The 17433-nt window shown below is 41.9% G+C and overlaps 1 protein-coding gene across 1 annotated transcript in view; it reads left to right on the top strand.

Moving 5' to 3' along the window:
* The first annotated feature begins 11204 nt into the window (after positions 1 to 11204).
* atp6v1ba (ATPase, H+ transporting, lysosomal, V1 subunit B, member a) overlaps positions 11205 to 17433 on the top strand; it is a 92340-nt gene continuing 86111 nt past the window's right edge. Inside the window, exon 1 of the mRNA XM_063072048.1 lies at positions 11205 to 11363. Coding sequence (XP_062928118.1) covers positions 11261 to 11363 — 103 coding nt within the window. The 5' untranslated portion in view covers positions 11205 to 11260. The remainder of the gene's footprint in view (positions 11364 to 17433) is intronic.

The raw sequence follows: 17433 nt of genomic DNA, 5'->3' as shown, positions 1-17433 counted from the left end.
TCCTTGCCATAAAACAATTTGTCCCAATCTACTCCTTCTAAATCCTTTCGCATCTCCTTAAAGTTAGTCCTTCTCCAATCAAAAATCTCAACCCTGGGTCCAGTCCCATCCTTTTCCATAATTATATTGAAACTAATGGCATTGTGATCACTGGACCCGAAGTGCTCCCCAACACAAACCCCTGTCACCTGACCTATCTCATTCCCTAACAGGAGATCCAACACTGCCCCTTCTCTAGTTGGTACCTCTATGTATTGCTGCAAAAAACTATCCTGCACACATTTTACAAACTCCAAACCATCCAGCCCTTTTACAGTATAGGCTTCCCAGTCTATGTGTGGAAAATTAAAATCTCCCACAATCATAACCTTGTGCTTACTACAAATATCTGCTATCTCCTTACAATTTTGCCCATCCAATTCTTGCTCCCCATTAGGTGGTCTATAATACACTCCTGTAAGTGTTACTATACCTTTCCTATTCCTCAATTCCACCGAAATAGCCTCCCTAGACGAGCTCTCTAATCTATCCTGCCAGAGCACTGCTGTAATATTTTCTCTGACAAGCAATGCAACACCTCCCCCTCTTGCCCCTCCGATTCTATCACACCTGAAGCAACGAAATCCAGGAATATTTAGTTGCCAATCACACCCCTCCTGCAATCATGTTTCACTGATAGATACCATATCATAGTTCCAGGTATCAATCCATGCTCTAACCTCATCCACCCTTCTTATAATGCTCCTCGCAATAAAACAAATGCATTTAAGAAATTTTCCACCTCTTTCTCTCTGTTTATCACTAACGGTGCAAACAACTTTACTATGTTCTTTTTCTTCATTCTCCCCTCTCCCCTTGTATCTAGTTCAAATCCACTGGAGCCTCTCTAGCAAACCTACCTGCAAGAATATTTGTCCCCCTCCAGTTCATATGTCAACTGTTCCGCCGGAACAGGTCCCACCTTCCCTGGAAAACTGCCCAATTATCTATAAATCTGAAGTCCTCCCTCCTGCACCATGTCTTCAGCCACGTGTTGATCTGTGCTATCTTACTATTTCTAAACCCGCCTGCACGTGGCACTGGTAGCAATCCTGAGATTGCTATCCTGGAGGTCCTGTCCTTTAACTTGGCACCTAACTCCCTAAACTCACCTTTCAGGACCTCCTCACTCTTCCTACCCATGTCACTGGTCCCTAAATGGACCACGACATGCAGCTGCTCACCCTCCCTCTTGAGAATACTGACAGCTCGATCCGATATATGGCAGACCTTGGCAACAGACCATCCGGGATTCTCGATCTCTTCCACAGAACCTCTTATCTGTCCCCCTAACTATTGAATCCCCTATCACTACTGCTCTCCTCTTTTCCCTCCTTCCCTTCTGATTTGAGGGTCCTGTCTCGGTGCCAGAAACACTACCACTGTAACTTGTCCCTGGTAGGTCGTCCCCATCAACAGTATCCAAAACGATGTACTTATTATTGGTGAGAACTGCCACAGTGGTGCTCTGCTCATTCTGTCTATTCCCCTTCCCTCTCCTGACAGTCACCCAGCTACCCACCTCCTGACTCTTAGGGGTGACTATCTTCCTGTAACTCCTGTTTATTTCTGTGTATATCTAATGAATAATTTTACATCACTTCTCATTTTATTTCTGCATTTCTTTTCCAAATATTTTTGTTTTCTGTCATAAATTACATTTGTATATACATTGGATTCTGGTTATAGAAACATAGAAAACCTACAGCACAATACAGGCCCTTCAGCCCACAATGCTGTGCCGAACATGTACTTAGTTTAGAAATTACCTTGAGTTACTCATAGCCCTCTATTTTTCTAAGCTGCATGTACCTATCCAGGATCCTCTTAAAAAACCCTATTGTATCCGCCTCCACCACAGTCGCTGGCAGCCCTTTCCACGTATTCACCACTATCTGCGTAAAAAACTTACCCCTGACATCTCAGCTGTACCTACTTCTTAGTACCTTAAAACTGTGCCCTCTTGTGCTAGCCATTTCAGCCCTGGGAAAAAGCCTCTGACTATCCACATAATCAATGCCTCAAATGGTTAATTGAACCATCTGTTAATTGGAGTAGCCGCTTATTTGGGACAAAGAACAAATGCTAATCAAGAATGTAGGTGGGATTCCCTTCATTTATTTGGAACACTGTGCTGCTTAATTGGGACAGGAGACTGTTGTCAAACAGTTTCAAACTATGGTTCATATTCTGCATGGAGGACAGTGACCAGTGGTGTTCCACAGGGATTTGTTCTGGGACCACTCATCTTTGTGATTTTTATAAATACCCTGGATGAGGAAGTAGAATGATGGGTTAGCTAGTTTGCTGATGACACAAAAGTTGGTGTGTTATGAACAGTCAGGAGGATTGTCAGAGGTTACAGCGGGACATCAATAGGATGCAAAACTGGGCTGAGACATGGCAGCCGGAGTTCAACTCAGATAAGTGTTAAGTGGTTCATTTTGGTAGGTCAAATTTGAAGGCAGGATAATAATATTAATAGCCAGATTCTTGGCAGTGTGGAGGATCAGTGAGATCTTCGCGTCCATGTTCATAGGACACTCAAAGCTGCTGCACAGGTTGACAGTGTTGTTAAGAAGGTGTACCATGGGACTGAGTTCAAGAGCCATGAGGTAATGTTGAAGACCTTGGTCAGACTCTACTTTGATTACCGTGTTCAGTTCTGGTCACTCACTACAGGAAGGATGTGAATAATAGAAAGAGTGCAGAGGAGATTTACAAGGATGTTGCCTGGACTGGACAGCATGCCTTATGAGAATAGATTGAGTGAACTTGGCCTTTCTCCTTGGAGCGACGGAGGATGAGAGGTGACCTGCTATGGGTGTATAAGATGGTGAGGGTCATTGATCGTGTGTGGATAGCCAGAGGCTTTCTCCCAGGTCTGAAATGGCTAACACGAGGGCGCATAGACTTAAGGTGCTTCAAAGTACATACAAGGGGGACGTCAGAGGTAAGTTTTTTACACTGAGAGTGGTGGGTGTGTGGAATGCACTGCCAGTGACAGTTGTAGAGGTGGATATAATAAGGTCTTTTAAGAGACTCATAAATAGGTAAATGGAGCTTTGAAGAATAGAGGTTTATGCAGTAGGGAAATTCTGGACAGTTTCTAGAGTAGGTTACATGGTCAGTACAACATTCTGGGCCGAATTTCTATGATTCTATGATAGTGTCTGATGCATGCACTAGTGTGACTGCTAGACACTACACTGTACTAAGAGCAAACAGATTTTTACCACTGATAATTGGCGAGTAATAAGCAGTAAGGCAATTCAGAACTGTTTTGCTCACTGCAGCTTCCAGCATTCAGGCTTGTAGATGCCAGAAACAGCTGGTAGTGAACATGAAACGATCCACTACTTCAACAAGTTAGGAATTGCAATGAATTTGAAGGTATTGACAATCATCTTGAATATTACAATGAAAGTAAAGATTTGGAGGATGTAACCGTCAATAGCATTACATGAAGGCAGTCTATTATCTGCACCAAGTGTCTACGCTGAATTTGTTCATTTCCAGTCAATCAAAAGAATTAAGTGGCGTATAATGAAAGCCCAATCCCAACAAGTTGGACAGCAACCAATGTGAAAAAAAACAAACAATGCAAATAAAAAAGGAAGAGAAAAATAAATAATAATAAATAAATAAGCCATAAGTAGACAAAGAATTCTTGAAAGTGAGTCCAGATCAGTGATGGGGCAAGTGAAGTTATCATCTTAGGTTGAAGGGTAATAACTGTTCCTGAACCTGGTTGTGTGGGTCCTGAGGCTCCTGAACTTTCTTCCTGATGCCAGCATTGAGAAGAGAGCATGGACTGAATGGTGGGGTCTTTGATGATGAATTTTGCTTTCCTGCGACAGCAACCTGTAAATGTGCTCAATGATAGGGAGGGTTTTACCCGTTTCAGAGTAGGCCATATCCACTACTTTTTGTGTTGGTGTTTCCATACCAGGCTGTGATTCAACTATTTAAAAGTATACTCCACCACACACCTGTGGAAGTTTGTCAAAGTTTTAGATGATAGATTGAATCTTCACAAACTTCTAAGAAATTAGAGGCACTGCCATGCTTTCTTTGTAATGGCACTTACATGCTAGATGCAGGACATATCCTCTGAAATAACACTGAGGAATTTAAAGTTGCTAACCCTCCCCAGCTCTGCTCCCCCACTGAGACTAGCTCATGTTCCTCCGGTTTCCTCCTTCTGAAATTAATAATAATTAATAAGTATGTTCCATACACACTTTTCCAGTATGACAGTGGAAAAGTGTATATGGAACCAGAAGAAATAGCAAAGGTACTTAATGAATACTTTGCGTCAGTATTCACTACGGAAAAGGATCTTGGCGATTGTTGGGATGACTTGCAGTGGACTGAAAAGCTTGAGCATGTAGATATTAAGAAAGAAGATGTGCTGGAGATTTTGGAAAGCATCAAGTTGGATAAGTCTCCAGGACCAAACGAGATGTACCCCAGGCTACTGTGGGAAGCGAGGGAGGAGATTGCTGAGCCTCTGGCAATGATCTTTGCATCATCAATGAGGACGGGAGAGGCTCTGGAGGATTGGAGGGTTGCGGACGTTTTTCCCTTATTCAAGAAAGGGAGTAGGGATAGCCCAGGAAATTATAGGCCAGTGAGTCTTACTTCAGTGGTTGGTAAGTTGATGGAGAAGATCCTGAGAGGGAGGATGTATGAACATATGAAGAGGCATAATATGATTAGGAATAGTCAGCATGGCTTTGTGAAAGGCAGGTTGTGCCTTACGAGCCTGATTGAATTTTTTGAGGATGTGACTAAACACATTGATGAAGGTAGAGCCGTAGACATAGTGTATATAGATTTTGGCAAGGCATTTGATAAGGTACCCCATGCAAGGCTTATTGAGAAAGTAAGAAGGCATGGGATCCAAGGAGACATTGCTTTGTGGATCCAGAACTGGCTTGCCCACAGAAGGCAAGGAGTGATTATAGACGGGTCATATTCTGCATGGAGGCCGGTGACCAGTGGTGTGCCTCAGGGATCTGTTCTAGGACCCTTACTCTTTGTGATTTTTATAAATGACCTGGATGAGGAAGTTGAGGGATGGGTTAGTAAATTGGCTGATGACACAAAGGTTGGGGATGTTGTGGATAGTGTGAAGGGTTGTCAGATGTTACAACGGGACATTGATAGGATGCAAAACTGGACTGAGAAGTGGCAGATGGAGTGCAACCCATACAAGTGTGAGGTGGTTCATTTTGGTAGGTCAAATATGATGGCAGAATATAGTATTAATGGTAAGACTCTTGGCAATGTGGAGGATCAGAGGGATCTTGGGGTCCGAGTCCACCGGATACTCAAAGCTGATATGCAGGTTGACTCTGTGGTTAAGAAGGCATACGGTGCATTGGCCTTCATCAATCGCGGGATTGAGTTTAAGAGTCGAGAGGTAATGTTACAGCTATATAGGATCCTGGTCAGACCCCACTCGGAGTACTATGCTCAATTCTGGTCACCTCGCTACAGGAAGGATGTGGAATCCATAGAAAGAGTGCAGAGGAGATTTACAAGGATGCTGTCTGGATTGGGGAGCATGCCTTATGAGAACAGATCCAGTGAACTTGGCCTTTTCTCCTTGGAGCGACGGAAGATGAGAGGTGACCTGATAGAGCTGTTCAAGATAATGAGAGGCATTGATCATGTGGACAGAGGCTTTTCAGGTGTTTGGAAGTAGGTACAGAGGAGATGTCAGGGGTAAGTCTTTACACAGAGTGGTGAGTGTGTGGAATGGGCTACTGGCGGCAGTGGTGGAGGCAGAAACAATAGGGTCTTTTAAGAGACTCCTGGATGACTACGTGGAGCTTAGAAAAATAGAGGGCTGTGGGTAAAGCCTAGGTAGTTTGAAGGTAGGGTCATGTTCGGCACAGCTTTGTGGGTCGAAGGGCTTGTATTGTGCTGTAGGTTTTCTATGTTTCTAATCATCTCCTTGGTCTTGCTGACATTGTGTGAGAAGTTGTTGTTCTGGCACCACTCAGCCAGATTTTCAATCTCCCTCCTAAATGCTGATTCATCACCACCCTTGATTCGGCCAACATCATTAGCAAAATATGTATTGGAGCTGTGCTCAGCCCCACAGTCATTAGTATAGTTCGAGTAGAACAGGGAGATAAGCACATACCCTTGTGGTGCATCTGTGCTGAGGGAGATTGTGGAGGAGATATTGTTGGGAATCTGAACTTACTGGAGCTTGCAAGTGAGGAAATCGAGGATCCAGTTGCATAGGGATGTATCGTTTTCTGGTACTGTAGTAGTATTAATTCTGTTCTAATATGTTCCGTATTTCACGACTCAGTGGCAGAGCAGTTCATTCAATGCTATTACAGCTCATGGCGTCTAGAGTTTGGAGTTCAATTCTGGTGCTGTTCTGTAAGGAGTCTGTACATCCTCCCTACGGAAAGCGTGTGTTTTCCCTTGGTGCTCCAATTTCCTTCCACAGTCCAAAGACATACTGGGTAGGTTATTTAGTAAATTGTCTCTTGATTAGGTTAGTGTTAATTGGGTTTGTCGGGGGTTGCTAGGCAGCGTGGCTCAAAGAGCCAGAAGGGCCTACTCCAGCCTGTATTGATAAATAAATAAAGAAAAATACATTTCATTTAAATGCATAATTTGTTTCTCAATTAAGCAGCAGATTGTCTTTTATATACCTTAACTATTTCCATGAAATTTTGGCTAAATGGGCAAACCACTTAATTTTGACCAAAAAGTACTGGTCCTGATGTAACTCAAATCTGAAATCCACTGTATTCCCTTTTGTCATTATGTCTTTTGTTCATATACTAAGTATATTTAATTTTATTACTATTATCTTTATATTTATCTGTCATTTTTCATTATTGCTTTAACATGTTCTCATTTTTAAATGAAAAAATTACCTGAACACAAGGTATCTATTCACCATTTCCAAGTTTGGTTCAATTCTAATCCACTATATAATTTAGGCTTTTGTCTTAATTATGTATTTCAGAATTATTAGTTTAAAAATTATTGATTCCCATTTCTTCAAAATTTTCTTCTCTTTATTATGGTGATTCTCAAGTAACTCAATTTCCCTTCAGAGAGTCGTCAAAGCGGGATCAGAAGTGGGAAGAGTGAGCAATTTCAAGTTCCTGAATGTCAATATCTTTGAGGATCACTGATTTTTACAGCTGCTTGATGAAAAACATACTATCCAGATGCATCATAGCTTACATATGGCATCTGAGCTGCCCATGACCACAAAATATTGCAGAGAGTTGTGAAGAAGCCCAATCCTCCACACACACCAGCCTCGCCTCCATTGCCTCTGTCTATACCTTCTGCTGCTATAACATAATCAAACACCTGTCCCACCTGTGTCACTCTCTCTTCTACCCCTTCCCATCAGGCAGAAGATAAAAAAAAGCTTGGAAGCATGTACTACCAAGCTAAAGGACTATTGTGCAGTAAGTGATTCACTATAATATATAAATTCGGAGTACGTATAATAGAATGCCCTCCATTTCCATATTCAAGACATCAGTGTTATCCAGATCAAAGCAGATCCCTTGATCAGTACCTTATTCACTTGTCTTTTCTAATATCTCCTCCCTGACTGTTGGTTGGCCTGTACCTGCACCACAGTTACTTGCCAATGTTGCTTTTTTAGCACCAGCCAAATAACAGCCTCTACCACCCAGAACGTCAGTGGCAGCAAACATTGGAAACATCACAACTCACACATGTCAAGACAGTTGCCATCTAAATGTGGGGAAATGTCACCTTCTTCGTTGTTGCTGGTTTTAAATTCTGGAACTCCCCACCATCCAGGCCAGCGGAATATCTTCATCGAATGATCTGAAGCCATTTTAGGCAGCTCACCTCACTGTCTCAGCAACATTTAAGAATGCAGAGCAGATACTCCTCTTAATAGTGATACCTATCTTCTGTAAATAAATAAAAAATTCTTCTTATATTCTGTCCCAATTATTTAGGAGTTTGCTTCTTATTTAATGAAAGTTATATTTGTTTTCCCCATATCCTTTATTATTTTCTTTGATGTCCTTTCACACACATTATAGTGTTGAATTTTTTTTTTAAAGAATTGAAAATACACGTGGACTAAGATGTTAATTGTCCTGTGCTATCACCAGTGGGATCATCAGTTGATATGCCACCTGTCTTCAGGAGTTTTGGCCCGCTTATGATCAAGACTCCCTCGAGGTGGTGGGCCAGCAGTGCTAAAGCACCACCTCCCACTGGTGAGCTTAAAAACTTGGCATCTGCCTCTATCAGAGTTGTTGTTCACTTCCATCCAAAGGATAGTCTACTCTTCAGGTGTCTATGCAACTCCTGAAGGGTTTGCAAAAGATGTATACACTGTCCGACAATCTGCCCCCTGGACGTACTTGGTCCACACCCACGATGACCCTGTCTCTGCTGCCGCAGCTACAGCCCTGCTGGTTGACTTGATCTCTCTTCTAGTGAAGCCAAAGTCACTCAGCCACTTCTGGAAAGTGAACACAATAAAGCCACGGCAACCTACTTTGAATGGATAGCATGAAACCTTCCACCCTCTCTCTGCATTCTGATCTTAATTCTGCATACTTGGTTAACTTGCACTCATGGGCTTCATCAATGTTGTCTTCCCAGAGGACTGTGAATTCACCAATAACCACTTCTCTACTGGTGTCAGACCATACGATTATATCTGGACGCAATGTGGTGAAAGCTACTTGCTCCGGGAAACTGCCTTTCCCATCTAGGTCGGCCTTGACACACCAATCATTGACTGAAGAAAGTATGCTTGATTCTGGGCCTGTACTGTACGCCCTTGACTTGGAACGTTCTTTCACAAATGATATGCAATGTTCTGTGCAGCATGGGAAATGAGGTAAGTTGTGCTGCAGTACTCTGTGCTCAACCGCTTCTGTTACAACTTTGAGAACGTTGTTATGTCTCCAAGTGTACATGCCGCTGGAAAGATTGACTCTGCATGCACTCAAAATATGTTGAAGTGTTCCCTTCTCACCACAAGCAGCACACCTGTCTGTCTTATCTTCATACCAGGTGCTGAGGTTGGCAGGTATTGGGAGCAGGTGAGCAGGTTGTACACTGGTCTGCATAGAAAAGAAATGTGGAGCGGTTCCATCTGCCACAGAACATTCCAAGATAGGTGTCGTTGTTCAACGCTTTCCCACCAGGTCCAAGCCTCTTGTTTGGCCAGGCCAGCTGTTTTAGCTAACCTCTTCAACCTCTTGTATTTCTTGCATTACAAGCTCACGGCCCTCGTTACCTGTAGAAGATGACCACTACTTGTGGGTTGTTCACCCTGGCGGCCTAGCTGGATAGCCCCAACCGTCCCCTTGTGTTTCAATCTAGACTCTACCTCATCAACTGCTACATGGACTGACCACTTCCTGCCTGATCTCACATCCGGCTGGGTGTTCTTGACGATAGGGTCTTTTGAGTCTCGAAGCATCAAGAGTGATCTTACCTTGGCTACCTTGACCTCTTCAACAAGGGATTGCACTGGGATGGTAAGCTTTGTCTAGCTGCTGTGGATTCCAACATTGGTGAGGCTGTTTGGTACTCCAAGCCACTTCTCCACATACTTGTTGATCTTCCGTTCCATTCCCTCAACATGGGACATTGCCACTTTATAGACAGTTAATGCCACATTATCCGTGGCATCAGTCCATACTGCAAGCACCACAACTTCAACTTGCCAGGCAAGCCACACTTGTTGACAGACATCAGACCTCTGCTGATCTGTTCTCCTGTCTCTTGAACCCCTCTTGGTGTCTCTCAGCTCCTCTGTGTACCATCGCCCGAGGCTTTTAACTGGTTGGTCCTGAATGGATGAAATCTCCTCTCCACAAAGGGTGAAATGAAAGTCAATCAGCTTTCCTCTCCTAAGAACAAGGCTCCTTGACTTCTTGGTCTTGAACTTCATTCTTCCCCAATCCATTAGCTCCTCAAGTCTAGATAGCACACTTTCCACTGCCTCCATGCTAGGACCCAAAAGGGTGAGATCGTCCATGAACGCTCGTATTGGTGGTAACTCCCCTCCACCATCAAGTGCGACACCTGGTCCCACTGATTCTGCAGCCCACACAATGACCTCCATGGCTAACACAAAAAGGATGGGTGAAATCGCACATCCCACTGGGATTCCAACATCTAAGCTCTGCCAATTAGTTGTAAATTGCTGAGTGGAAAACCTCATCCGGAAATCGTTGTAATACTGCATAACAAAGTTCTTCACCTTAGCAGGAATACATAGGAATTCCATTGCAAACTCAATCAGGGCATGGGGAACAGAACCAATTTTGCTATCTTGTTGCCCATTTCGTTAGATGCCATTCACATTGCTTGTTTCCTTGAGTTTATTGATCCCTAAAGAAGGATTTCAGCCCGAAACATTGACCATCTATTCAATTCCATAGATGCGACCTGACCTGCTAATTTCATCCAGCATTTTGTGTGTGCTGTTCTGGGTATTTTGGTTACTCTTATTCCTTAAACTGCAAATTGTCGAACGTCTGAAATAAAACAGTTAAAAGCTGAAGGTACTAGTCGGCCTACAACGGCTACGGAGGGGAAAATTTTTCAGGTCCATGATCTTTCATGCCTATCATTAATTTTGCCACACATGCTGGGCATCTCCAGTATTTCCTCCATTTGTTTATACAGCCAGCCGTTAGTCTCCTGAGACCATGGATTTGCACCTTGGAAGGTTTCCAGTGCGCAGGCCTGAGCAAGGTTGTATGGAAGACCGGCTGTTGCCCATGCTCATTTGTTTAAAATTTCCTTATTCCTTAGATTCGTATCACCTTTATCCTAGTCAATTATTTCCTGCTTAGGTTTATTTCTATCAAAACCTCTCTTTCTGCTAACTAAACAGTCGTTGCAACAGCATGATGGAAAGAGAAAGTTTGGAAGGCTTTTGCAGCTGTGGAAGTAGATGAGAGGCCAGATATTTGTTCTGTAAATGTATCCATTAAATCCCTGTATCGAGGGTAAAATTTTCCCAAGTTAGACGAGGCCTGAAGCGCGTCGTCCTGGCAACGGCGGCATTTCCCATTCGGCAACGGGCGGGAAGGCACCTCCTTCAGCCCAGGCGCCTCCGGAGGTGGGAGTGACGTAACGCACGCTCCGGCTGCCCCGTCGGGATCGCGCCTCACGTGACCGGAGTGCCCCGGAGGCGCGCCTGTCGAGTGGGAAGATGTCGCTGATGGTGGAACAAGCGGTTGCCAATGGACCTCGGTTTGGGGCCAGGGAGCAGGCACAGGCAGCGAGCAGAAACTACTGCTCGCAGCCCAGGCTGAGTATGTGTCCAGACATTGCCTTAATGATCAGCTGAAAGCGGCGTGATTGTTGGAGTTTATTGATATTGTAGCCTGAGAGTTGTGAATGTCCGGGCCTGGGAGGTGTTGGGAATTTAATTACAGTACTTTTATTTTCAGCAAGTGATTCAACTTCCTCGTTGAGAAAATTCATGAAGATGTTTCATTTTCAGAATGTGTGACGATGGCTGTTCAGAAATAATATCAAGTTGTTATCTCGGCGATTTTTGGGCGTTCTAGTTACTGCGCTTTTGCTTAAATATATTTTAGTTTGCTTGTTCGGTGATAAGTGGAGGCGTAAATGTTGATCCATTGGCATCTGAAGTGTCACGGTAACAGATGAATGCAGTTGCTCTGATTCGCATTTGTCAGTTTAGATCGAGTGTCTGATCTCCTCGATACAGAGTATTTCAGAACAGTGATTCAGTCTATAACATTTTACAAGATCTTCCCCAAATCCGAACATAGTCTGTTACAGACCAGCCCAAGACTTCACGTGATTCAATCATGTGACTTGAAAGAAGCAAGACATCTAACTTTGTATCTGATTTTATTTAACTGGCTGTGTTTGATTTTATTTTCGTGTTATCATATTATCGTATATACATTGGACTAATGCGTTGTGTTTAACTCGGAAATTGAAACATGTTTCATGTTTTAAATGACGCATTTTTTTAAAGTCTGACTATCTCAAGTTTCTTTGCTGATGGGTGCTTAACTGACTATCCATTAAGGAGTCTTAAAGTTGTTCCACTTATTAATATCCTTATTCTTGGCTTTCTGAGATTTTCTTTTTTTGTGATTGCTTGGGAAAAATAAAAGTCTATCTGATTAAGTTTTCTGTACAATTTTTTAAAACTACCAAACAATTTCAAGTAGTTGTAATTTTGAAGATGATGGTGCCATTATTTATTTCACTAATGAATATCTTGATCAAGGTTGAATAAATACCAAAACTTGATACATAGTGAGGAGCAGAATTTAGGTTGCCATGATCTAGTTGAATATTTCACATGGAGATGTTGTAAACCTTTGCAAATATTGTGACTTAGCTGTGCACAGCATTATAGGTTGTACCTCAGCTGTGTCGTAATTTTTGGGTACATGTTTGTAATGTTAGATTTCGGAATGGTTTGATTCCAACTTGACCTTAATTCACATTCGTGAGAAAATCTAAATTGGAAATCCAGAGCAACACACACACAAAAATGATGGAGGAACTCAGGAGGCCAGGCAGCATCAATGGAAGGGTCTGGGTCCAAAACAACAACTGTTACTCTTTTCTATAGATGCTGCCTGGCCTGCTGAGTTCCTCCAGTGTTTTGTGTGTGATGCTTAATTCACAATCTTCTCAAAAACATTCTGTTAAGGATGGTAAGAAGTTAAGGAGTAAAGTTTACTTTCATCTGGCTTTCAGCTTGTCATTAACTTTCAGTTGTGGACATCCCAGTATTATTTGAAGGATGATGCATCCCAGGTGAATGCCATTTGTCTTGACAGGCATGAAGGTTTTGGAAACTGAGAAACCATGTGAAGTCATCTATCAGCCCTCAAGAATAAAATCACCTAACCTCTTCATTTTTCATCTTTCTTGTAAGGTCCTATTTAATATTTATCAATACCTTGAACGATAATTTCAGTTGGATAACACCAACATGGAGTTAAATGATTGAGAAAGATTTCCTTTTCCAGATCAGAAAATGACTGTTACTAAAATTGGAATTTACTCCTTTTTTAAGTTAATTAGTAGCAAGAAAAAGTTGAAGCTCAACTTAGATTTAAATTTGTGATTATTTTTGTAGTTGAAAGGGAAAAGTTCAAGCAATAATATTTGTAAAAATTTACTTGAATGCAGCATTCGCAAGAATTTTGTGTATGCTTACTTTGACACATCAGTTGGTAAGAGCTTTCAATAATTAGGAAATATTTCTGCTGCTGAGTCCTTAAAGAAAATAAAGATATCACAGGTGAAGAGAGGGTAACAAGTTTTCTGAGGGAGTTTTTAGCCGATGACATGAACTTGCATTTTAATAGGGAAGTAGATATTTAATAAAGAACATGTGAAAGAAATGAACTAAACTTCCGAAAAGACCCGGAATGAAGTGAAGAGTCTGAATATTTTCCTCAGTGCTCCTCAGATTTATTCAGTTAATTTGTGAAGCTGTCCAGGCAAATCTAGTTTCGATGGAGATTTGTTCTACTTTAATCTGTCACCATATACAGTGGAAGATGATCCGAACTCCTAGATTGGTTTTTGAGTGAAAGAGCAGAGCTAAAGTTAAATTATGAATTCAAATAGTGCAGTACAGGAAGAAGCGATTTCACCCATTGAATACATGGTGCTTTTATGAAGTGTAATCTAGTTATTCCCACTTCCTGGCTGGTTTGGCCAAAAGCTGGCATTATTTTTCAAGTAACTTTCAAATTCCTTTTTGAAAGTTATTTTGTATATAAAATTAAATAATGGCCAGCAGAGGTTAGGCCAGTCTTGATTTCCTGCAAATAGAATTGAACATAAACTTGGACTAAGATGTTAACTGTCCTGTGCTATCACCAGTGGGATCATCAGTTGATATGCCACCTGTCTTCAGGAGTTTCGGCCCGCTTATTGATCAAGATTCCCTCGAGGTGGTGGGCCAGCAGTGCTAAAGCACCACCCCCCACTGGTGAGCTTAAAAACTTGGCATCTGCCTCTATCAGAGTTGTTGGTGGCTTCCATCCAACAGATAGTCTACTCTTCAGGTGTCTATGCAACTACTGAAGGGTTTGCAAAAGATGTATACACTGTCCGACTTTCTGCCCCTCTGGACGTACTTGGTCCACACCCACGATGATCCTGTCTCTGCTGCCTCAGCTAACGCCCTGCTGGTTGACTTGATCTCTCTTCTAGTGAAGCCAAGGTCACGCAGCCACTTCTGGAAAGTGAATGCAATAAAGCCACGGCAACCTACTTCGAATGGATAGCATGAAACCTTCCACCCTCTCTCTGCATTCTGATCTTAATTCTGCATACTTGGTTAACTTGCACTCATGGGCTTCATCGATGTTGTCTTCCCAGGTGACTGTGAATTCACCAATAACCACTTCTCTACTGGTGTCAGACCATACGATTATATCTGGATGCAATGTGGTGAAAGCTATTTGCTCCGGGAAACTGCCTTTCCCATCTAGGTTGGTCTTGACACACCACTCATTGGCTGAAGAAAGTATGCTTGATCGTGAGCCTGCGCTGTACACCCTTGACTTGGAGCCTTCTTTCACAAATGATATGCGATGTTCTGTGCAGCATGGGGCATGAGATAAGTTGTGCTGCAGTACTCTCTGCTCAACCGCTTCTGTTACAACTTTGAGATCGTTGTTATGTCTCCAAGTGTACATGTCACTGGAAAGATTGACTCTGCATACACTCAAAATATGTTGAAGTGTTCCCTTCTCACCACAAGCAGCACACCTGTCTGTCTTATCTTCATACCAGGTGCTGAGGTTGGCAGGTATTGGGAGAAGGTGAGCAGGTTGTACACTGGTCTGCATAGAAAAGAAATGTGGAGCGGTTCCATCTGCTACAGAACATTCCAAGATGGATGTCGTTGTTCAACACTTTCGCACCAGGTCCAAGCCCCTTGTTTGGCCAGGCCAGCTGTTTTAGCTAACCTCTTCTCCTCTTCGACCTCTCGTATTTCTTGTGTTACAAGCTCACGGCACTCCTTACCTGTAGAAGATGACCACGACTTGTGGGTTGTCCATCCAAGTCCCTGGCGGCCTAGCTGGGTAGTCCCAGCCATCTCCATGTGCTTCAGTCTAGACTCTGCCTCATCAACTGCTACATGGGCTGACCACTTCCTGCCTGATCTCACATCCAACTGGGTGTTCTTGACGACAGGGGCTTTTGAGTCTCGAAGCATCAAGAATGATCTTACCTTGGCTACCTTGACCTCTTCAACAAGGGATTGCACTGGGATGGTAAGCTTTGTCTGGCTGCTGGCTGATTAATAATTCATACCTACAGAATACAGACCCCATTAAGAAGATGTTATTTAAATAATACAAACCTTACCTGTTTTTTTCTTGAGTTGTCAGAATGTTTTAATGTTAGAATCTTGATGCATAATGGGGAGTATGTTGGAAATAGTCTTGATGGTTTGATATTGTGATTTTTTGCTGTACATACAAATCAGCATTTATTAATAATGTGAATTAGGTTCTGCAAGCTTCCAAAAAATTTTCTTATTTTGGTCTAAATGCTTGTGTTAAAAATATTCTTCACTCAATTCATGGGGTCAAGCTTTTATGCCAAAATAGGACATAAAACAGAAATATTTGAAAGGCAAAAGTATTAAGAGATAAGTGGATATCGGCTTGCCTCTTCCAGCCTGTGGAAAAGTCAATTGCTGTGCTTCAAACACTTCATTCCATTGAAAGATTGGCATCCATATTGGTTTGGGCAACATAGGTAATAAATTTTCAAATGTAGAATTAATTTGGAAATATTAGAAATGTAGTCAGGTTGTGTATGGCAAGTTCTATGAAATGACATTATGATAGTGCTCAAATCAAATGGCTGCAGATCTGAAATAAAACAAAATATTAGAAACACTAGATCAGGCAGCACTTGCAAAATGAAACAGTTAATATTTTAGGTTGATGACTGTGTTTTTGTGAATTTGATTGAGAAACCTGATTCTTGTATACATTGCGTTTCTGGGAAGTCTAGTGTTGTGCAAACTTACTCCTATGACTTGAAATTTCAACAATAACTAAAAAGGAACTGAAATCAGAGGTCAAAGCAAACAGAATCATCTACTTTCTCTTCCTTTTTGTAGAACTGCACCTCAAAAAGCAATGAAAATGGAATTATTTGTTAAACCTTGATAAGGAACAATTTTAGTACCTGTAATTAGTGCTGTTTTTAAGTATTTGGAAGCAGATAAATTAGAATAGTATAGTAAATTTAGTCACAAACATGAAATTCTGCAGATGCTGGGAATTCAGAGTAGCATACACAGAATGCTGGAGGAACTCAGCAGGTTAGGCAGCATCTATGGTGGTGGGGAATAAAGAGTTGATGTTTGGGCCGGACCCTTCAGGACTGGAAAGGAAGTGGTAAGAAGCCAGAAGCATTGACTCTCTTTCTTTCCTTATATTTAGCATGCAGCAGGATAATGCTATTTTTCCTTTGCTTTATCAGTTTACACTTATTCTTGTTTGTCCCAGAATATCTGCAATCATAAATTGTGTTATCAAAATCAGTTTGAAACTGCAGGTTTATTCTTCTTACCATTCTGCATTAGCTTTCTATTTTCTAATGAACCTTCATTTTCAGGTCACATACTTCTCCCTCTTTCCCTCAACCATTGCACCCTCCTTGCATCAAAGTCCATGGTTCCTATCCCTTGCCCTTTCTTACTCTTGTTTCTCTTCTCTTCTGCCAAAGTTCCAGTGTTGACCACCACATTTTTATCACTTCCCTTGGCATACTTGCAACACTTCTATAATTCTCTTAAAAAAAATTACCCCAATTGCTCTTTACTTCCATCTGCCCTTTGAATATACATAGCTTTTATCTTTTCAACTAACTTGTGTACGATTTGCTGTATCCACGATTGCTATTCTGTGGAACGTTGCTCTGCACTAACTTCTGTGGCTTTTTTGTTCAAATTACACCAATTTCACTATCATTAAATCATAACTTGGCTTCACCCTGTTTATTTTTAATCAAATATTTTGAATACTTTGCCTTTCTGAGCCTACCTTGCCTTAAATCCATGTTATCTGCAGCTTGGCAACTTGTCAGGAATGCTCTCCTTGCATCTTTCAGCCTCCATGCAAAACTGTTCTCTGCATTGATAATTTCTGTTTTTACCCAAATGTCCCTTGCCCGCTTTCTGCTGAATTTATTATGCTATCTTCAAATTTTGAAGAAATGCTGGTTCACTGCACATCCACTTTATTGGCTGTGCACATGTCTGTTTGCTTCTGTTCTTGATTATTGACAAGACAATCTTTGACCATTTCCACCTATTCTACATGAATGGATTCTATGTTGTATGTTCTA

Source organism: Mobula hypostoma, chromosome 19 (genome assembly GCF_963921235.1).
Source record: "Mobula hypostoma chromosome 19, sMobHyp1.1, whole genome shotgun sequence".
NCBI lineage: Eukaryota > Metazoa > Chordata > Chondrichthyes > Myliobatiformes > Myliobatidae > Mobula > Mobula hypostoma.
Note: the sequence above shows the minus strand (reverse complement) of the source record. Positions and strands in the feature narration are given on the sequence as shown.